Consider the following 23,026-nt stretch of genomic DNA (forward strand, 5'->3'; position numbering starts at 1 on the left):
CACTGTTATGGGGGGATGTGTAGATGACACTGTTATGGGGGGATGTGTAGGTGACACTGTTATGGGGGATGTGTAGGTGACACTGTTATGGGGGGATGTGTAGATGACACTGTTACGGGGGATGTGTAGGTGACACTGTTATGGGGGATGTGTAGGTGACACTGTTATGGGGGGATGTGTAGGTGACACTGTTATGGGGGGATGTGTAGGTGACACTGTTATGGGGGGATGTGTAGGTGACATTGTTATGGGGGATGTGTAGGTGACACTGTTAAAGGGGGATGTGTAGGTGACACTGTTAAAGGGGGATGTGTAGGTGACACTGTTATGGGGGGATGTGTAGGTGACACTGTTATGGGGGATGTGTAGGTGACACTGTTATGGGGGGATGTGTAGATGACACTGTTATGGGGGGATGTGTAGGTGACACTGTTATGGGGGGATGTGTAGGTGACACTGTTATGGGGGATGTGTAGGTGACACTGTTATGGGGGATGTGTAGATGACAGTGTTATGGGGGATGTGTAGGTGACACTGTTATGGGGGGATGTGTAGATGACACTGTTATGGGGGGATGTGTAGATGACACTGTTATGGGGGGATGTGTAGATTACACTGTTATGGGGGGGATGTGTAGGTGACACTGTTATGGGGGGATGTGTAGGTGACACTGTTATGGGGGGATGTGTAGGTGACACTGTTATGCAGGGGATGTGTAGGTGACACTGTTATGGGGGATGTGTAGATGACACTGTTATGGGGGATGTGTAGATGACAGTGTTATGGGGGATGTGTAGGTGACACTGTTATGGGGGGATGTGTAGATGACACTGTTATGGGGGGATGTGTAGGTGACACTGTTATGGGGGGATGTGTAGGTGACACTGTTATGGGGGATGTGTAGGTGACACTGTTATGGGGGGTGTGTAGGTGACACTGTTATGGGGGGTGTGTAGGTGACACTGTTATGGGGGGGGTGTAGGTGACACTGTTATGCAGGGGATGTGTAGGTGACACTGTTATGGGGGATGTGTAGGTGACACTGTTATGGGGGGATGTGTAGGTGACACTGTTATGGGGGGATGTGTAGATGACACTGTTATGGGGGATGTGTAGATGACACTGTTATGGGGGGATGTGTAGATGACACTGTTATGGGGGAGGTGTAGGTGACACTGTTATGGGGGGATGTGTAGGTGACACTGTTATGGGGGGATGTGTAGGTGACACTGTTATGGGGGATGTGTAGGTGACACTGTTATGGGGGATGTGTAGGTGACACTGTTATGGGGGGATGTGTAGATGACAGTGTTATGGGGGATGTGTAGGTGACACTGTTATGGGGGGATGTGTAGATGACACTGTTATGGGGGGATGTGTAGGTGACACTGTTATGGGGGGATGTGTAGGTGACACTGTTATGGGGGATGTGTAGGTGACACTGTTATGGGGGATGTGTAGGTGACACTGTTATGGGGGGATGTGTAGATGACACTGTTATGGGGGATGTGTAGATGACACTGTTATGGGGGGATGTGGAGGTGACACTGTTATGGGGGGATGTGTAGGTGACACTGTTATGGGGGATGTGTAGGTGACACTGTTATGGGGGATGTGTAGGTGACACTGTTATGGGGGGATGTGTAGGTGACACTGTTATGGGGGATGTGTAGGTGACACTGTTATGGGGGATGTGTAGGTGACACTGTTATGGGGGGATGTGTAGATGACACTGTTATGGGGGATGTGTAGATGACACTGTTATGGGGGGATGTGGAGGTGACACTGTTATGGGGGATGTGTAGGTGACACTGTTATGGGGGATGTGTAGGTGACACTGTTATGGGGGGATGTGTAGGTGACACTGTTATGGGGGATGTGTAGGTGACACTGTTATGGGGGATGTGTAGGTGACACTGTTATGGGGGGGGGATGTGCAATAATTTTAACCATGTTACTTTGTCGTTTCTGTACAAGCTCAATAAAGTTGTCAATGTTCATTTAACAATAAAGTTTGTTTCAATAAAAAAACAAGGCGTGGTGGAGGACGACGCAGGCGCATTCTGTGTAGGGTCCTGCGTGTGCGTCCGCGTGCACGTGACGGGCGGGTCCTCGGGCGCCGCTGCGGCAGGGGGCGCGCACTGGGGGAGGGGCCGCCATTTTGTCCCGGCGAGGCCCTAGAGGAGGAGTCTGCGGGATCTGGGAGACCAGGAGGAGAGGCCCGGGCAGCGCTACACGGAGCGGCTTGTAGTCGGCGGCGGGTGTGCCCGGTACTGGGGACGTGTATGACGAGACCGGCGAGCGGCGGCCGCTAGTGACAGGAGAGGGGTCCCCGGGGGAGACACCGGGCCCATGGCGAAGAAGACGTACGACCTGCTCTTCAAGCTGCTGCTCATAGGAGACTCAGGGGTGGGGAAGACCTGCGTCCTCTTCCGCTTCTCAGATGATGCCTTCAACACCACCTTCATCTCCACCATCGGTGAGTGCGGGGCCGCCCAGCCAAACGTACAGGGGCCCGGGGGCCACACATACAGATATACAGGGGCCCGGGGGCCACACACTGCGGGGCCGCACATCCAAACGGAAAAGGGCCCGGGGGCCACACACACAGATATACAAGGCCCGGGGGCCACATACTGCAGGGCTACACAGCCAAACTACAGGGGCCCGGGGGCCACACACACAGATATACAAGGCCTGGGGCCACATACTGCGGGGCCACACAGCCAAACGTACAGGGGCCCGGGGGCCACACACTGCGGGGCCGCACAGCCAGACGTACAGGAGCCCGGGGGCCACACACTGCGGGGCCGCACATACAGACGTACAGGAGCCCGGGGGCCACACACTGCGGGGCCGCACATACAGATATGCAGGGGCCCGGGGGCCAGACACTGCGGGGCCGCACAGCCAAACGTACAGGGGCCCGGGGGCCACACACTGCGGGGCCGCACAGCCAAACGTACAGGGGCCCGGGGGCCACACACTGCGGGGCCGCACAGCCAAACGTACAGGGGCCCGGGGGCCACACACTGCGGGGCCGCACAGCCAAACGTACAGGGGCCCGGGGGCCACACACTGCGGGGCCGCACAGCCAAACGTACAGGGGCCCGGGGGCCAGGATGAGGCTCTAGGGTTAGTGCTGGGTCCAGGATGAGGCTCTGGGGTTAGTGCTGGGTCCAGGATGAGGATCTGGGGTTGGTGCTGGGTCCAGGATGAGGCTCTGGGGTTAGTGCTGGGTCCAGGATGAGGCTCTGGGGTTAGTGCTGGGTCCAGGATGAGGCTCTGGGGTTAGTGCTGGGTCCAGGATGAGGCTCTGGGGTTAGTGCTGGGTCCAGGATGAGGCTCTGGGGTTAGTGCTGGGTCCAGGATGAGGCTCTAGGGTTGGTGCTGGGTCCAGGATGAGGCTCTGGGGTTGGTGCTGGGTCCAGGATGAGGATCTGGGGTTGGTGCTGGGTCCAGGATGAGGCTCTGGGGTTAGTGCTGGGTCCAGGATGAGGCTCTGGGGTTAGTGCTGGGTCCAGGATGAGGATCTGGGGTTAGTGCTGGGTCCAGGATGAGGATCTGGGGTTGGTGCTGGGTCCAGGATGAGGCTCTGGGGTTGGTGCTGGGTCCAGGATGAGGCTCTGGGGTTAGTGCTGGGTCCAGGATGAGGCTCTGGGGTTAGTGCTGGGTCCAGGATGAAGCTCTGGGGTTAGTGCTGGGTCCAGGATGAGGCTCTGGGGTTAGTGCTGGGTCCAGGATGAGGCTCTGGGGTTAGTGCTGGGTCCAGGATGAGGCTCTGGGGTTAGTGCTGGGTCCAGGATGAGGCTCTGGGGTTAGTGCTGGGTCCAGGATGAGGCTCTGGGGTTAGTGCTGGGTCCAGGATGAGGCTCTGGGGTTAGTGCTGGGTCCAGGATGAGGCTCTGGGGTTAGTGCTGGGTCCAGGATGAGGCTCTGGGGTTAGTGCTGGGTCCAGGATGAGGCTCTGGGGTTAGTGCTGGGTCCAGGATGAGGCTCTGGGGTTAGTGCTGGGTCCAGGATGAGGCTCTGGGGTTAGTGCTGGGTCCAGGATGAGGCTCTGGGGTTAGTGCTGGGTCCAGGATGAGGCTCTGGGGTTAGTGCTGGGTCCAGGATGAGGCTCTGGGGTTAGTGCTGGGTCCAGGATGAGGCTCTGGGGTTAGTGCTGGGTCCAGGATGAGGCTCTGGGGTTAGTGCTGGGTCCAGGATGAGGCTCTGGGGTTAGTGCTGGGTCCAGGATGAGGCTCTGGGGTTAGTGCTGGGTCCAGGTTGAGGATCTAGGGTTGGTGCTGGGTCCAGGATGAGGCTCTGGGGTTAGTGCTGGGTCCAGGATGAGGCTCTGGGGTTGGTGCTGGGTCCAGGATGAGGATCTGGGGTTGGTGCTGGGTCCAGGATGAGGATCTGGGGTTGGTGCTGGGTCCAGGATGAGGATCTGGGGTTGGTGCTGGGTCCAGGATATGGCTCTGGGGTTGGTGCTGGGTTCCTGGTGGTCGGTGTCGGGTGCAGCGGGTCCAGGATATGGCTCTGGGGTTGGTGCTGGGTCCAGGATGAGGCTCTGGGGTTGGTGCTGGGTCCAGGATGAGGCTCTGGGGTTGGTGCTGGGTCCAGGATGAGGATCTGGGGTTGGTGCTGGGTCCAGGATATGGCTCTGGGGTTGGTGCTGGGTTCCTGGTGGTCGGTGTCGGGTGCAGCGGGTCCAGGATATGGCTCTGGGGTTGGTGCTGGGTCCAGGATGAGGCTCTAGGGTTGGTGCTGGGTCCAGGATGAGGCTCTGGGGTTGGTGCTGGGTCCAGGATGAGGATCTGGGGTTGGTGCTGGGTCCAGGATGAGGCTCTGGGGTTAGTGCTGGGTCCAGGATGAGGCTCTGGGGTTAGTGCTGGGTCCAGGATGAGGATCTGGGGTTAGTGCTGGGTCCAGGATGAGGATCTGGGGTTGGTGCTGGGTCCAGGATGAGGCTCTGGGGTTGGTGCTGGGTCCAGGATGAGGCTCTGGGGTTAGTGCTGGGTCCAGGATGAGGCTCTGGGGTTAGTGCTGGGTCCAGGATGAAGCTCTGGGGTTAGTGCTGGGTCCAGGATGAAGCTCTGGGGTTAGTGCTGGGTCCAGGATGAGGCTCTGGGGTTAGTGCTGGGTCCAGGATGAGGCTCTGGGGTTAGTGCTGGGTCCAGGATGAGGCTCTGGGGTTAGTGCTGGGTCCAGGATGAGGCTCTGGGGTTAGTGCTGGGTCCAGGATGAGGCTCTGGGGTTAGTGCTGGGTCCAGGATGAGGCTCTGGGGTTAGTGCTGGGTCCAGGATGAGGCTCTGGGGTTAGTGCTGGGTCCAGGATGAGGCTCTGGGGTTAGTGCTGGGTCCAGGATGAGGCTCTGGGGTTAGTGCTGGGTCCAGGATGAGGCTCTGGGGTTAGTGCTGGGTCCAGGATGAGGCTCTGGGGTTAGTGCTGGGTCCAGGATGAGGCTCTGGGGTTAGTGCTGGGTCCAGGATGAGGCTCTGGGGTTAGTGCTGGGTCCAGGATGAGGCTCTGGGGTTAGTGCTGGGTCCAGGATGAGGCTCTGGGGTTAGTGCTGGGTCCAGGATGAGGCTCTGGGGTTAGTGCTGGGTCCAGGATGAGGCTCTGGGGTTAGTGCTGGGTCCAGGATGAGGCTCTGGGGTTAGTGCTGGGTCCAGGTTGAGGATCTAGGGTTGGTGCTGGGTCCAGGATGAGGCTCTGGGGTTAGTGCTGGGTCCAGGATGAGGCTCTGGGGTTGGTGCTGGGTCCAGGATGAGGATCTGGGGTTGGTGCTGGGTCCAGGATGAGGATCTGGGGTTGGTGCTGGGTCCAGGATGAGGATCTGGGGTTGGTGCTGGGTCCAGGATATGGCTCTGGGGTTGGTGCTGGGTTCCTGGTGGTCGGTGTCGGGTGCAGCGGGTCCAGGATATGGCTCTGGGGTTGGTGCTGGGTCCAGGATGAGGCTCTGGGGTTAGTGCTGGGTCCAGGATGAGGCTCTGGGGTTGGTGCTGGGTCCAGGATGAGGCTCTGGGGTTAGTGCTGGGTCCAGGATGAGGCTCTGGGGTTAGTGCTGGGTCCAGGATGAGGCTCTGGGGTTAGTGCTGGGTCCAGGATGAGGCTCTGGGGTTAGTGCTGGGTCCAGGTTGAGGATCTAGGGTTGGTGCTGGGTCCAGGATGAGGCTCTGGGGTTAGTGCTGGGTCCAGGATGAGGCTCTGGGGTTAGTGCTGGGTCCAGGATGAGGATCTGGGGTTGGTGCTGGGTCCAGGATGAGGATCTGGGGTTGGTGCTGGGTCCAGGATGAGGATCTGGGGTTGGTGCTGGGTCCAGGATGAGGATCTGGGGTTGGTGCTGGGTCCAGGATGAGGCTCTGGGGTTGGTGCTGGGTCCAGGATGAGGATCTGGGGTTGGTGCTGGGTCCAGGATGAGGATCTGGGGTTGGTGCTGGGTCCAGGATGAGGATCTGGGGTTGGTGCTGGGTCCAGGATGAGGATCTGGGGTTGGTGCTGGGTCCAGGATATGGCTCTGGGGTTGGTGCTGGGTTCCTGGTGGTCGGTGTCGGGTGCAGCGGGTCCAGGATATGGCTCTGGGGTTGGTGCTGGGTCCAGGATGAGGCTCTGGGGTTAGTGCTGGGTCCGGGATAAGGCTCTGGGGTTAGTGCTGGGTCCAGGATGAGGCTCTGGGGTTAGTGCTGGGTCCCGGATGAGGATCTGGGGTTAGTGCTGGGTCCAGGATGAGGCTCTGGGGTTAGTGCTGGGTCCCGGATGAGGATCTGGGGTTGGTGCTGGGTCCCTGGGATTGTTCTGCCGCTCTGTGCTCCCATTGTTCCTGGTTGAGTGACTCATTATTTTTATGTATGCCGCCGTGTCCAGGCTTGTCACTCAGATGCGGCACCCTAACCCGTTGTCTTGGCTGAATCCTGAGCCTCCTGGTTCATGAATAGAATGTCAGCTCAGCAGTGCAGACTGACACAGAGGAGATGGTGACTGATCTGTGCGTCCTGGGTGTCTCCCACCCCCATAACAGGATCTGCTATAAATACTTCTGCTGCCATAGGACTGAGGGTGATCCCAGCGCTGACGCCACCACTCAGGAATGCCAGAGCTGCCGGACCCCTACAAGACCCCAGCACAATGGTGGGCTTCACCTGTTAACCCTTCATGGCCACTGTCCTGTACACAGGTCTGTGCTGCCTCTTGCAGGTTCTCTGCTATCTTATATTGTAGAGGATATAAACCCACCCATAATGCATTGCAGCAGCACTGAGTAATAGCCAATGGATTCCAGGTGGCAGGCGGCCAGCATTGTGCTTGCAGCTCTGGATGTGACTGGAGAATATGATGTAACTAGATGAAGTATGTGAAGAATTCCTCTAATTCCATAGCTGAGTCACGTGTGATGCTGTTCCATATCAGGCTGCAGTTACCCCTCATCCCCTGGGGAGGCGCTCCTCATCCGGCCCCTTACGTACTGTTTCCATAAAGTGCACCCGGTCTCTGCAGTCCTGAGTCTTCCCTTCCTTTGATACTTTGTTACTTTTCTTACCTGCGCTGATACAATGTAACATCCCCAGACTGACTGCATTTTTAGCAAAACTTTACCTCTTTGAGCCATGAATCAGAGTGGCTCCATTCACTGACAGCAATCTCCTAGTGGTGGCCCCTTTAATAGTCCTGCGGAGCTGTGACGTGCCCCCATAGTACGGCTCTGCAGAGCGCTCCGCCCGCAGTGACATGAGCAGCACATTCTGCATTGCACAGGATGACAAGTGTCCATTGATCGCAGCTTCGGCAGTGAATGGAGCGCAGGAATGCCAGCCCCATGCCCTTTGTTGTCCCCTCTGCGCTTGTTCTTTCATTGCAACAGAGAATTCCCTCCTTTGTGTCTCCTTTGTGTAAGCAGTTCCTCTGCCCCTGGGAAGCTGCCCCCATAATACTACCCTGGCCCCCGGGAAGCTGCCCCCATAATACTACCCTGGCCCCCGGGAAGCTGCCCCCATAATACTACCCTGCCCCTGGGAAGCTGTCCCCCATAATACTACCCTGCCCCTGGGAAGCTGTCCCCCATGATACTACCCTGCCCCTGGGAAGCTGTCCCCATAATACTACCCTGCCCCTGGGAAGCTGTCCCCATAATACTACCCTGCCCCTGGGAAGCTGCCCCCATAATACTACCCTGCCCCTGGGAAGCTGCCCCCATAATACTACCCTGCCCCTGGGAAGCTGCCCCCATAATACTACCCTGCCCCTGGGAAGCTGCCCCCATAATACTACCCTGCCCCTGGGAAGCTGCCCCCATAATACTACCCTGCCCCTGGGAAGCTGCCCCCATAATACTACCCTGCCCCTGGGAAGCTGCCCCCATAATACTACCCTGCCCCTGGGAAGCTGTCCCCCATGATACTACCCTGCCCCTGGGAAGCTGTCCCCATAATACTACCCTGCCCCTGGGAAGCTGCCCCCATAATACTACCCTGCCCCTGGGAAGCTGCCCCCATAATACTACCCTGCCCCTGGGAAGCTGCCCCCATAATACTACCCTGCCCCTGGGAAGCTGTCTCCATAATACTACCCTGCCCCTGGGAAGCTGTCCCCCATAATACTACCCTGGCCCTGGGAAGCTGTCCCCCATAATACTACCCTCCCCCTGGGAAGCTGTCCCCCATAATACTACCCTGCCCCTGGGAAGCTGTCCCCCATAATACTACCCTGCCCCTGGGAAGCTGTCCCCCATAGTACTACCCTGCCCCTGGGAAGCTGTCTCCATAATACTACCCTGCCCCTGGGAAGCTGTCTCCATAATACTACCCTGCCCCTGGGAAGCTGTCTCCATAATACTACCCTGCCCCTGGGAAGCTGTCCCCCATAATACTACCCTGCCCCTGGGAAGCTGTCTCCATAATACTACCCTGCCCCTGGGAAGCTGTCTCCATAATACTACCCTGCCCCTGGGAAGCTGCCCCCATAATACTACCCTGCCCCTGGGAAGCTGTCCCCCATAATACTACCCTGCCCCTGGGAAGCTGTCTCCATAATACTACCCTGCCCCTGGGAAGCTGTCTCCATAATACTACCCTGCCCCTGGGAAGCTGTCCCCCATAATACTACCCTGCCCCTGGGAAGCTGTCTCCATAATACTACCCTGCCCCTGGGAAGCTGTCTCCATAATACTACCCTGCCCCTGGGAAGCTGCCCCCATAATACTACCCTGCCCCTGGGAAGCTGTCCCCCATAATACTACCCTGCCCCTGGGAAGCTGTCCCCCATAATACTACCCTGCCCCTGGGAAGCTGTCCCCCATAATACTACCCTGCCCCTGGGAAGCTGTCCCCATAATACTACCCTGCCCCTGGGAAGCTGTCCCCCATAATACTACCCTGCCCCTGGGAAGCTGTCCCCCATAATACTACCCTGCCCCTGGGAAGCTGTCCCCAATAATACTACCCTGCCCCTGGGAAGCTGTCCCCCATAATACTACCCTGCCCCTTGGAAGCTGTCCCCCATAATATTACCCTGCCCCTGGGAAGCTGTCTCCATAATATTACCCTGCCCCTGGGAAGCTGTCCCCCATAATATTACCCTGCCCCTGGGAAGCTGTCCCCCACAATACTACCCTGCCCCTGGGAAGCTGCCCCCCATAATACTACCCTGGCCCCCGGGAAGCTGCTGCCTCCGCCCCGCACCCCACCTGTTGTCCCCATAATAACGTCCGGCCCCTCTGCCCCTCTAGTGCCCGGACCCCGTGGAGCTGGAGTAATTTTGGATGTGATGTCATATTATTGTGTAATTGGTCCGTGTCTATTCCTGGACATTGATGCTGCTGAGTCACTACTACCCCCAGCATCTGTGTGGTAGATGACCTCTGCCATTCAGGAAGGAAGGGGGGGGGGGATGTGCTGCAGTTATGGGGGGCACTGCCTCGCCCAGCAGTACAGAGTATTTCAGGAGCCGGGGCGGTGACCTGGGCTGGGCCCCATTATTCAGCATTAGATATCAGCGCGGTGCGAGCCTCAGGTGTAGCCTCTGCTCCGTGCACTTTACTCCAATCACTGGCCCCGCCCCTCATTCACATGACACCTGCTGAGGGGTCCTTACAGACTGACACATTGTAACAAACTCCGGCCGGCAGGGATATCCGTGCAGCTGTTGTATCCTCACTGGATACAATTGTAACAGAGTCTCAGCTGTGAAGAGCAGGAGAGCTCTGTGCCAGGTCACACAGTGGTGCCGTGGCCTCTGCCCCGTTAACCCTTCGTCTCCTGCACACTTGCCAGGCCCATGTGGTCACTGACTCTGCAGTCTCCTATCACGTGGTAGAAAGTTATTTTTGGGTGAAGGAAGTTCAGGCCACAAGTGAAAGTAGATGATGCGACACATTCACTGGCGTAGAGGTCGTCTAGTGTGAGGTCAGGGACACAGCGCCCCCCACCATGTACTGGCTGGGACTGGAATTGCAAGTTTGGTCCGTCAGAGGCTCAGGTTATGCTCCTATGGGGGAAATAAAAGCCTCTGGTGCTGAGATGAGACTCCTCCCGGCTGAGGTCATGGCTGCAGCGTGTGCTGGCCTCCGCCCGGCCATTGTCTGCGGCCCCCGTGTATTGCAGTACCGCCACGCTCTGCTTCCTGTATCTTCTTACTGTATGTGTACATCTCCTCCTCATCACACACAGAGTACACAGGCGGCCATTATTAAAGGGGAAGGTTCAGTCCTGGGGTCAGGTGCTGAAGCCTGTCCCTGGATGACCGTGGGGCTGTGATGGGCTCGTGTGATGCACCCTGTACACACCCCACAGATGGATTATTACATTATGTTTCCAGTCTTCTCCCACGTTAGAATCGTGTGACGGCTCAGCTCATGTAAGGACCTACAATATCCTGCAGCCTTCTAATGCAGCACAGGGTCAGTGGTAGAGCGCCCCTTTAAGAGCGGCCCCTTTTTTACCTGGGGTTCTGATTTCTGATCTTTTGTTTCTTATTTCTTACAGGAATTGACTTCAAGATCAAAACTGTGGAATTACAAGGAAAGAAGATCAAACTCCAGATATGGTGAGTGGGGGAGAGGTGTAGTGCGGCTCAACTCACTGACCGCAAGCAGAGGAAGTACAAAGGAACCTGCCCCTGCAATACTGCAGCCCATAGGAAATGACTGAAACACAGACTATTCATTCTACTATCCAAAAATATTGTTATATATTAGCCCAACGTTTACAACCTACTGCTGGGGAAGGGAGGTGCCGGAGCATAGGCAGGAGAGGGGGGGGATGCCGGAGCATAGGCAGGAGAGGTGGGGGGGGGATACCGGAGCATAGGCAGGAGAGGTGGGGGGGGGATACCGGAGCATAGGCAGGAGAGGGGGGGGATGCCGGAGCATAGGCAGGAGAGGGGGGGGGGGGGGATGCCGGAGCATAGGCAGGAGAGGGGGGGGGGGATACCGGAGCATAGGCAGGAGAGGGGGGGGGGGATGCCGGAGCATAGGCAGGAGAGGTGGGGGGGGGATACCGGAGCATAGGCAGGAGAGGTGGGGGGGGGGATACCGGAGCATAGGCAGGAGAGGGGGGGGATGCCGGAGCATAGGCAGGAGAGGGGGGGGGGATGCCGGAGCATAGGCAGGAGAGGGGGGGGGATGCCGGAGCATAGGCAGGAGAGGGGGGGGGGGATGCCGGAGCATAGGCAGGAGAGGGGGGGGGGGAGGTGCCGGAGCATAGGCAGGAGAGGGGGGGGGGAGGTGCCGGAGCATAGGCAGTAGAGGGGGGGGAGGTGCCGGAGCATAGGCAGTAGAGGGGGGGGGGTGCCGGAGCATAGGCAGTAGAGGGGGGGGAGGTGCCGGAGCATAGGCAGTAGAGGGGGGGGAGGTGCCGGAGCATAGGCAGTAGAGGGGGGGGGTGCCGGAGCATAGGCAGTAGAGGGGGGGGGGTGCCGGAGCATAGGCAGTAGAGGGGGGGGGGGTGCCGGAGCATAGGCAGGAGAGGGGGGGGGGGATGCCGGAGCATAGGCAGGAGAGGGGGGGGGATGCCGGAGCATAGGCAGGAGAGGGAGGGGGGATGCCGGAGCATAGGCGGGAAAAGGGGAGGGGGGATGCCGCTCTGCTGTATGTCCTCCCCCACCTCATGGCGGCTGCTGCCCCCTCCCCTGTATGTCCCCCCCACTCCACCCCCCTCCTGGCAACGCCTCCACCCCCACCCCGGGCTCGGTAAATATTTAGGCTGTGCCCCGGGCGTCACCCTGTGTGTAAGTAGCAACCAGACAACAAACAACCAGGTCTAATCTGCCGCCTTATCAGCGCCTCTGCTTGCTGTCAGTGAATGAGGAAGGAGACTCCTGTGTCACCTGGTACATTCTGGGTCTGGCAGCTCTTGATTGGGGGGCGGGGGGGGTTTGGGGCTCCAGTCCTCTAGTCACACATAAAGCTGCGGCTCTCACTGACTGGTCTTGTGTTGTGCAGGGACACGGCCGGCCAGGAGCGCTTCCACACCATCACCACCTCCTACTACAGGGGCGCCATGGGGATCATGCTGGTCTACGACATCACCAACGCCAAAAGCTTCGAGAACATCAGCAAGTGGCTGCGAAACATAGACGAGGTGAGTGCCGCACAGCTGAGGGTCTGCTACAGTGTAACTGCTGCGTGTGTATCTCCTATACTGACCCTATACATCCAATAGCTGAGGGGCTGCTACAGTGTGACAGCTGCATGTGTATGTCCTACATGGATCCTATACATCCAACAGCTGAGGGGCTGCTACAGTGTGACAGCAGCATGTATATCTCCTATACTGACCCTATACATCCAATAGCTGTGGGGCTGCTACAATGTGACAGCTTGTATCTCATATACTAACCCTAAACATCCAATAGCTGAGGCGCTGCTACAGTGTGACAGCAGCATGTGCATCTCCTATACTGACCCTATACATCCAATAGCTGAGGGGCTGCTACAATGTGACAGCTTGTATCTCATATACTAACCCTAAACATCCAATAGCTGAGGCGCTGCTACAGTGTGACAGCTGCATGTGTATCTCATATACTGACCCTAAACATGCAATAGCTGAGGGGCTGCTACAGTGTGACAGCTGCGTGTCTCTCCGTTCCCTTCTGCCGGCTGCTGCTCCCTGGTGGTAGACGGAGGCGCTGCAGCCTCATTTTTTCCCTGTGAGTCACTTCTGAGACACAGAGGAGCCTCAGGACACACACGAAGGTGCCCTACCCCTGTCATGTCTAGTGCTCCCTGGTATCAGCTACTCGCTTTGTAGCTGTGCCCCTCTTCTGTACATGGCTGAGGTGTACTACAAGTCCCAGCATGTCCCAAGGCCTGCTGGCTGCAGTGCATTGTGGGAGTTTTGAGTAGATGCAGCAGTCATTGGCTCATATGCATGATGTCTGTACCTCTGTATGAGGTGGGTTCTAGCCCCCGACCCCAGGGAGACCCCAGGAGAGGTCACAGTGACCCCCAACTATTACCTCATCCCTTCCATCTGGTTCATTGCTGATTCCCAAAATATCCCTCGTCCCTTCCCCTCTGTGTCCAGAACACTTTACATTTCTCATCTGGAGACTCCTCACAGCTGCAGGTGTGTTACAGTTGTGGAAAGTGCTCTGGACTGATACATTGTAACAAACGCTTGTGCTACTGATCAGTGCATTCACCCTGCGGACAATAGTAGCAAAAACTGGAGACAAAAGTAGCAGTAGTCATCTTGGATTTGTAGCAGACGTTTCATCACATTGTGTCTCTTGTTGATTTGACGCTCTGCAAAGGGTTAATTCCTCGTGTAAAACCAGTGGGACAGAACCATAGTCTATTTGTTACTGTGTATCAGTGCGGGTAAAGACTTGCTGAGGCGGTGTTCACAGCACGTTGTCTGGAATAAACACAACTGTAACAAAACTTCAGCTAAAACGTTGGCAGTGAATTACAGTTTGTCACTGACTGCAAGCAGAGATCTTGAAATACCGGAGTACTGGCCATTAACCCCTGCACTGCTCTCTTCCAGCATGCCAACGAAGACGTGGAGCGGATGCTGCTAGGAAACAAGTGCGATATGGAGGACAAGAGAGTGGTGCCTAAAGCGAAAGGAGAGCAGGTAACGCAACGCCGGGGCCGCAACATAGAGGACTGGGGACGGGGAGGTCTGGGGGCAAGGAGCATGCACTTAAATTGCCAAATTTGTTACTCGCCTCTTCTCCCCACATACGTAGCTCTGCTTCCTCACTACAGACGCTCAATGGTAAATGTCATTCCTATAGGCTCCAGCTGGAAGCCATAACACGTACAGTGACGTCTCATCCCTCCGGTGCCCACCAGAGCTGCTGTATATGTTTACATCACAGGCGCCTGCAGCGCCAGGACTCACACCCCCATCATCCGCTATAAACACCTCCTGGAGCCACAGAATACACACATCATGTCTGCTACATCCAGATGTATCCATGTATTCTACACATCAGAACACTGGATGCAGCTCTGGGTGTGAGTGGAGTCTGTAGGACATCATCTCCTGTGGGTTTTAGGGTCAGGAAGGGCTTTGGCAGGTCATGTGACGGACTTGTCCATCCAGGTGGCGGCGCTATGTATTGTTTCTGATGGGGGTTTTTGTTCCTCTGTCCTCCAAATCTAACATGTAAAATTTTCTTCATTCCTTCAGATCGCTCGAGAACACGGAATTAGGTTTTTTGAGACTAGTGCAAAAGCAAACGTAAACATTGAGAAGGCATTCCTCACGTTAGCGGAAGACATACTCCGAAAGGTGAGTGCAGCTCTGGAGTATAATACAGGATGTAACTCAGGATCAGTACAGGATAAGTAATGTCATGTGTGTACACAGTGACTGCACCAGCAGCAGAATAGTGAGTGCAGCTCTGGAGTATAATACAGGATGTAACTCAGGATCAGTACAGGATAAGTAATGTCATGTATGTACACAGTGACTGCACCAGCAGCAGAATAGTGAGTGCAGCTCTGGGGTATAATACAGGATGTAACTCAGGATCAGTACAGGATAAGTAATGTCATGTATGTACACAGTGACTGCACCAGCAGCAGAATAGTGAGTGCAGCTCTGGAGTATAATACAGGATGTAACTCAGGATCAGTACAGGATAAGTAATGTCATGTATGTACACAGTGACTGCACCAGCAGCAGAATAGTGAGTGCAGCTCTGGGGTATAATACAGGATGTAACTCAGGGTCAGTACAGGATAAGTAATGTCATGTATGTACACAGTGACTGCACCAGCAGCAGAATAGTGAGTGCAGCTCTGGAGTATAATACAGGATGTAACTCAGGGTCAGTACAGGATAAGTAATGTCATGTATGTACACAGTGACTGCACCAGCAGCAGAATAGTGAGTGCAGCTCTGGAGTATAATACAGGATGTAACTCAGGGTCAGTACAGGATAAGTAATGTCATGTATGTACACAGTGACTGCACCAGCAGCAGAATAGTGAGTGCAGCTCTGGAGTATAATACAGGATGTAACTCAGGATCAGTACAGGATAAGTAATGTCATGTATGTACACAGTGACTACACCAGCAGCAGAATAGTGAGTGCAGCTCTGGGGTATAATACAGGATGTAACTCAGGATCAGTACAGGATAAGTAATGTCATGTATGTACACAGTGACTGCACCAGCAGCAGAATAGTGAGTGCAGCTCTGGGGTATATTACAGGATGTAACTCAGGATCAGTACAGGATAAGTAATGTCATGTATGTACACAGTGATTGCACCAGCAGCAGAATAGTGAGTGCAGCTCTGGGGTATAATACAGGATGTAACTCAGGATCAGTACAGGATAAGTAATGTCATGTATGTACACAGTGACTGCACCAGCAGCAGAATAGTGAGTGCAGCTCTGGGGTATAATACAGGATGTAACTCAGGATCAGTACAGGATAAGTAATGTCATGTATGTACAGTGACTGCACCAGCAGCAGAATAGTGAGTGCAGCTCTGGGGTATAATACAGGATGTAACTCAGGATCAGTACAGGATAAGTAATGTCATGTATGTACACAGTGACTGCACCAGCAGCAGAATAGTGAGTGCAGCTCTGGGGTATAATACAGGATGTAACTCAGGATCAGTACAGGATAAGTAATGTCATGTATGTACACAGTGACTGCACTAGCAGCAGAATAGTGAGTGCAGCTCTGGGGTATAATACAGGATGTAACTCAGGATCAGTACAGGATAAGTAATGTCATGTATGTACACAGTGACTGCACCAGCAGCAGAATAGTGAGTGCAGCTCTGGGGTATAATACAGGATGTAACTCAGGATCAGTACAGGATAAGTAATGTCATGTATGTACACAGTGACTGCACCAACAGCAGAATAGTGAGTGCAGCTCTGGAATATAATACAGGATGTAACTCAGGATCAGTACAGGATAAGTAATGTCATGTATGTACACAGTGACTGCACCAGCAGCAGAATAGTGAGTGCAGCTCTGGGGTATAATACAGGATGTAACTCAGGATCAGTACAGGATAAGTAATGTCATGTATGTACACAGTGACTGCACCAGCAGCAGAATAGTGAGTGCAGCTCTGGAATATAATACAGGATGTAACTCAGGATCAGTACAGGATAAGTAATGTCATGTATGTACAGTGACTGCACCAGCAGCAGAATAGTGAGTGCAGCTCTGGGGTATAATACAGGATGTAACTCAGGATCAGTACAGGATAAGTAATGTCATGTATGTACACAGTGATTGCACCAGCAGCAGAATAGTGAGTGCAGCTCTGGGGTATAATACAGGATGTAACTCAGGATCAGTACAGGATAAGTAATGTCATGTATGTACACAGTGATTGCACCAGCAGCAGAATAGTGAGTGCAGCTCTGGGGTATAATACAGGATGTAACTCAGGATCAGTACAGGATAAGTAATGTCATGTATGTACAGTGACTGCACCAGCAGCAGAATAGTGAGTGCAGCTCTGGGGTATAATACAGGATGTAACTCAGGATCAGTACAGGATAAGTAATGTCATGTATGTACACAGTGATTGCACCAGCAGCAGAATAGTGAGTGCAGCTCTGGGGTATAATACAGGATGTAACTCAGGATCAGTACAGGATAAGTAATGTCATGTATGTACACAGTGACTGCACCAGCAGCAGAATAGTGAGTGCAGCTCTGGGGTATAATACAGGATGTAACTCAGGATCAGTACAGGATAAGTAATGTCATGTATGTACACAGTGACTGCACCAGCAGCAGAATAGTGAGTGCAGCTCTGGGGTATAATACAGGATGTAACTCAGGATCAGTACAGGATAAGTAATGTCATGTATGTACACAGTGACTGCACCAGCAGCAGAATAGTGAGTGCAGCTCTGGGGTATAATACAGGATGTAACTCAGGATCAGTACAGGATAAGTAATGTCATGTATGTACACAGTGACTGCACCAACAGCAGAATAGTGAGTGCAGCTCTGGAATATAATACAGGATGTAACTCAGGATCAGTACAGGATAAGTAATGTCATGTATGTACAGTGACTGCACCAGCAGCAGAATAGTGAGTGCAGCTCTGGGGTATAATACAGGATGTAACTCAGGATCAGTACAGGATAAGTAATGTCATGTATGTACACAGTGATTGCACCAGCAGCAGAATTGTGAGTGCAGCTCTGGGGTATAATACAGGATGTAACTCAGGATCAGTACAGGATAAGTAATGTCATGTATGTACAGTGACTGCACCAGCAGCAGAATAGTGAGTGCAGCTCTGGGGTATAATACAGGATGTAACTCAGGATCAGTACAGGATAAGTAATGTCATGTATGTACACAGTGACTGCACCAGCAGCAGAATAGTGAGTGCAGCTCTGGGGTATAATACAGGATGTAACTCAGGATCAGTACAGGATAAGTAATGTCATGTATGTACACAGTGACTGCACCAGCAGCAGAATAGTGAGTGCAGCTCTGGGGTATAATACAGGATGTAACTCAGGATCAGTACAGGATAAGTAATGTCATGTATGTACAGTGACTGCACCAGCAGCAGAATAGTGAGTGCAGCTCTGGGGTATAATACAGGATGTAACTCAGGATCAGTACAGGATAAGTAATGTCATGTATGTACACAGTGACTGCACCAGCAGCAGAATAGTGAGTGCAGCTCTGGGGTATAATACAGGATGTAACTCAGGATCAGTACAGGATAAGTAATGTCATGTATGTACACAGTGACTGCACCAGCAGCAGAATAGTGAGTGCAGCTCTGGGGTATAATACAGGATGTAACTCAGGATCAGTACTGGATAAGTAATGTCATGTATGTACACAGTGACTGCACCAGCAGCAGAATAGTGAGTGCAGCTCTGGGGTATAATACAGGATGTAACGCAGGATCAGTACAGGATAAGTAATGTCATGTATGTACACAGTGACTGCACCAACAGCAGAATAGTGAGTGCAGCTCTGGAATATAATACAGGATGTAACTCAGGATCAGTACAGGATAAAGTAATGTCATGTATGTACACAGTGACTGCACCAGCAGCAGAATAGTGAGTGCAGCTCTGGGGTATAATACAGGATGTAACTCAGGATCAGTACAGGATAAGTAATGTCATGTATGTACACAGTGACTGCACCAGCAGCAGAATAGTGAGTGCAGCTCTGGGGTATAATACCGGATGTAACTCAGGATCAGTACAGGATAAGTAATGTCATGTATGTACACAGTGACTGCACCAGCAGCAGAATAGTGAGTGCAGCTCTGGGGTATAATACAGGATGTAACTCAGGATCAGTACAGGATAAGTAATGTCATGTATGTACACAGTGACTGCACCAACAGCAGAATAGTGAGTGCAGCTCTGGAATATAATACAGGATGTAACTCAGGATCAGTACAGGATAAGTAATGTCATGTATGTACAGTGACTGCACCAGCAGCAGAATAGTGAGTGCAGCTCTGGGGTATAATACAGGATGTAACTCAGGATCAGTACAGGATAAGTAATGTCATGTATGTACACAGTGACTGCACCAGCAGCAGAATAGTGAGTGCAGCTCTGGGGTATAATACAGGATGTAACTCAGGATCAGTACAGGATAAGTAATGTCATGTATGTACAGTGACTGCACCAGCAGCAGAATAGTGAGTGCAGCTCTGGGGTATAATACAGGATGTAACTCAGGATCAGTACAGGATAAGTAATGTCATGTATGTACACAGTGACTGCACCAGCAGCAGAATAGTGAGTGCAGCTCTGGGGTATAATACAGGATGTAACTCAGGATCAGTACAGGATAAGTAATGTCATGTATGTACACAGTGACTGCACCAGCAGCAGAATAGTGAGTGCAGCTCTGGGGTATAATACAGGATGTAACTCAGGATCAGTACAGGATAAGTAATGTCATGTATGTACACAGTGACTGCACCAGCAGCAGAATAGTGAGTGCAGCTCTGGGGTATAATACAGGATGTAACTCAGGATCAGTACAGGATAAGTAATGTCATGTATGTACACAGTGACTGCACCAGCAGCAGAATAGTGAGTGCAGCTCTGGGGTATAATACAGGATGTAACTCAGGATCAGTACAGGATAAGTAATGTCATGTATGTACACAGTGACTGCACCAGCAGCAGAATAGTGAGTGCAGCTCTGGGGTATAATACAGGATGTAACTCAGGATCAGTACAGGATAAGTAATGTCATGTATGTACACAGTGACTGCACCAACAGCAGAATAGTGAGTGCAGCTCTGGAATATAATACAGGATGTAACTCAGGATCAGTACAGGATAAGTAATGTCATGTATGTACACAGTGACTGCACCAGCAGCAGAATAGTGAGTGCAGCTCTGGAGTATAATGCAGGATGTAACTCAGGATCAGTACAGGATAAGTAATGTCATGTATGTACAGTGACTGCACCAGCAGCAGAATAGTGAGTGCAGCTCTGGGGTATAATACAGGATGTAACTCAGGATCAGTACAGGATAAGTAATGTCATGCATGTACACAGTGACTGCACCAGCAGCAGAATAGTGAGTGCAGCTCTGGGGTATAATACAGGATGTAACTCAGGATCAGTACAGGATAAGTAATGTCATGTATGTACACAGTGACTGCACCAGCAGCAGAATAGTGAGTGCAGCTCTGGAGTATAATACAGGATGTAACTCAGGATCAGTACAGGAGAAGTAATGTCATGTATGTACAAAGTCACTGCACCAGCAGCAGAATAGTGAGTGCAGCTCTGGTGTATAATACAGGATGTAACTCAGGATCAGTACAGGATAAGTAATGTCATGTATGTACATAGCAGCAGAATAGTGAGTGCAGCTCTGGGGTATAATACAGGATGTAACTCAGGATCAGTACAGGATCAGTAATGTCATGTATGTACACAGTGACTGCACCAGCAGCAGAATAGTGAGTGCAGATCTGGGGTATAATACAGGATGTAACTCAGGATCAGTACAGGATAAGTAATGTCATGTATGTACACAGTGACTGCACCAGCAGCAGAATAGTGAGTGCAGCTCTGGGGTATAATACAGGATGTAACTCAGGATCAGTACAGGATAAGTAATGTCATGTATGTACACAGTGACTGCACCAGCAGCAGAATAGTGAGTGCAGCTCTGGGGTATAATGCAGGATGTAACTCAGGATCAGTACAGGATAAGTAATGTCATGTATGTACACAGTGACTGCACCAGCAGCAGAATAGTGAGTGCAGCTCTGGAGTATAATACAGGATGTAACTCAGGATCAGTACAGGATAAGTAATGTCATGTATGTACACAGTGACTGCACCAGCAGCAGAATAGTGAGTGCAGCTCTGGGGTATAATACAGGATGTAACTCAGGATCAGTACAGGATAAGTAATGTCATGTATGTACACAGTGACTGCACCAACAGCAGAATAGTGAGTGCAGCTCTGGAATATAATACAGGATGTAACTCAGGATCAGTACAGGATAAGTAATGTCATGTATGTACACAGTGACTGCACCAGCAGCAGAATAGTGAGTGCAGCTCTGGAGTATAATGCAGGATGTAACTCAGGATCAGTACAGGATAAGTAATGTCATGTATGTACAGTGACTGCACCAGCAGCAGAATAGTGAGTGCAGCTCTGGGGTATAATACAGGATGTAACTCAGGATCAGTACAGGATAAGTAATGTCATGCATGTACACAGTGACTGCACCAGCAGCAGAATAGTGAGTGCAGCTCTGGGGTATAATACAGGATGTAACTCAGGATCAGTACAGGATAAGTAATGTCATGTATGTACACAGTGACTGCACCAGCAGCAGAATAGTGAGTGCAGCTCTGGAGTATAATACAGGATGTAACTCAGGATCAGTACAGGAGAAGTAATGTCATGTATGTACAAAGTCACTGCACCAGCAGCAGAATAGTGAGTGCAGCTCTGGTGTATAATACAGGATGTAACTCAGGATCAGTACAGGATAAGTAATGTCATGTATGTACATAGCAGCAGAATAGTGAGTGCAGCTCTGGGGTATAATACAGGATGTAACTCAGGATCAGTACAGGATCAGTAATGTCATGTATGTACACAGTGACTGCACCAGCAGCAGAATAGTGAGTGCAGATCTGGGGTATAATACAGGATGTAACTCAGGATCAGTACAGGATAAGTAATGTCATGTATGTACACAGTGACTGCACCAGCAGCAGAATAGTGAGTGCAGCTCTGGGGTATAATACAGGATGTAACTCAGGATCAGTACAGGATAAGTAATGTCATGTATGTACACAGTGACTGCACCAGCAGCAGAATAGTGAGTGCAGCTCTGGGGTATAATGCAGGATGTAACTCAGGATCAGTACAGGATAAGTAATGTCATGTATGTACACAGTGACTGCACCAGCAGCAGAATAGTGAGTGCAGCTCTGGAGTATAATACAGGATGTAACTCAGGATCAGTACAGGATAAGTAATGTCATGTATGTACACAGTGACTGCACCAGCAGCAGAATAGTGAGTGCAGCTCTGGGGTATAATACAGGATGTAACTCAGGATCAGTACAGGATAAGTAATGTCATGTATGTACACAGTGACTGCACCAGCAGCAGAATAGTGAGTGCAGCCCTGTGGTATACCTGTGCAGTGCGCCCCCTGGTGGTCGTCTCTCTTATGGCCGCTCTTCTCTCCTGTCTTTCAGACTCCAGTCAAAGAACCCAACAGTGAGAATGTAGATATCAGCAGCGGTGGGGGAGTCACAGGCTGGAAGAGCAAATGTTGTTGAGTCTTTTATTTGCGACATTCACTGTTCACTGCCCCCCCCCCCCCCCATGTCCCCCCCCCCTCTTCTTTCTCCCCCTTTCCCTTTGCAACATAAACCACTTTCCCCCTTGATCCCTCCATATTAACCCTTCTCTCCCCAACAATTGCCCCCCCCCCCCATCACATTAACCTCCATCCATACGAGTGCTTGCTGGTATCTGAAAACAGACGGAAGAAGCTGAGACGACCCCCCCCCCCCCACCTCCGGGAGTCAGTGACATCATGTTTGTGACTTATATATCATTTTAAAGCACCCAAACCCCTTCCAAACCCCCCGTCACTACATTTTGATTGTACCCTATGCCCCTCCCACTCTCCATTCCCCCCTCCCCTCTTCGTTCTGTTATCACTAAAAACGGTAAAAGTGCGAGGCGGAGACGCGTGCGGCCGATTCTGCGCTGATGTTCTGGATTATAAAGCGATAAATGTACCACAATAAAAGTTAGAATGAATCCGTGATCCTGTATCCATGATGGCAGAGCGGGGGGACGAGGGGTCTGTAGTGCAGGGGGGACGAGGGGTCTCTGGGTCTGTAGTGCAGGGGGGATGATGGGGTCTCTGGGTCTGTAGTGCAGGGGGGAGGAGGGGTCTCTGGGTCTGTAGTGCAGGGGGGACGAGGGGTCTCTGGGTCTGTAGTGCAGGGGGGGAGGAGGGGTCTCTGGGTCTGTAGTGCAGGGGGGATGATGGGGTCTCTGGGTCTGTAGTGCAGGGGGGAGGAGGGGTCTCTGGGTCTGT

At 52.7% G+C, this 23,026-nt stretch overlaps 1 protein-coding gene across 1 annotated transcript; it reads left to right on the plus strand.

The window, feature by feature from the left end:
• The first annotated feature begins 2,105 nt into the window (after window positions 1-2,105).
• On the plus strand, window positions 2,106-22,743 carry RAB10 (RAB10, member RAS oncogene family). Its single transcript, XM_072143990.1, has 6 exons — window positions 2,106-2,479; window positions 10,966-11,026; window positions 12,423-12,561; window positions 13,975-14,064; window positions 14,626-14,727; window positions 22,170-22,743. The coding sequence occupies exons 1-6, from the start codon at window positions 2,353-2,355 to the stop codon at window positions 22,251-22,253; spliced, it is 603 nt and encodes a 200-aa protein (XP_072000091.1). The 5' UTR covers window positions 2,106-2,352; the 3' UTR covers window positions 22,254-22,743.
• The last annotated feature ends 283 nt before the right edge of the window (window positions 22,744-23,026 follow it).

Source organism: Engystomops pustulosus, chromosome 3, assembly GCF_040894005.1.
Source record: "Engystomops pustulosus chromosome 3, aEngPut4.maternal, whole genome shotgun sequence".
Lineage (NCBI taxonomy): Eukaryota > Metazoa > Chordata > Amphibia > Anura > Leptodactylidae > Engystomops > Engystomops pustulosus.

Excerpts from the sequence above, each read along its gene's own strand:
- RAB10 (XM_072143990.1), top strand. The coding sequence starts at position 2,353 with ATGGCGAAGAAGACGTACGACCTGCTCTTCAAGCTGCTGCTCATAGGA. Across the intron at positions 2,480-10,965 it reads CACCTTCATCTCCACCATCG|GAATTGACTTCAAGATCAAA; the intron begins GTGAGTGCGGGG and ends TATTTCTTACAG. Across the intron at positions 14,728-22,169 it reads CGGAAGACATACTCCGAAAG|ACTCCAGTCAAAGAACCCAA; the intron begins GTGAGTGCAGCT and ends CCTGTCTTTCAG.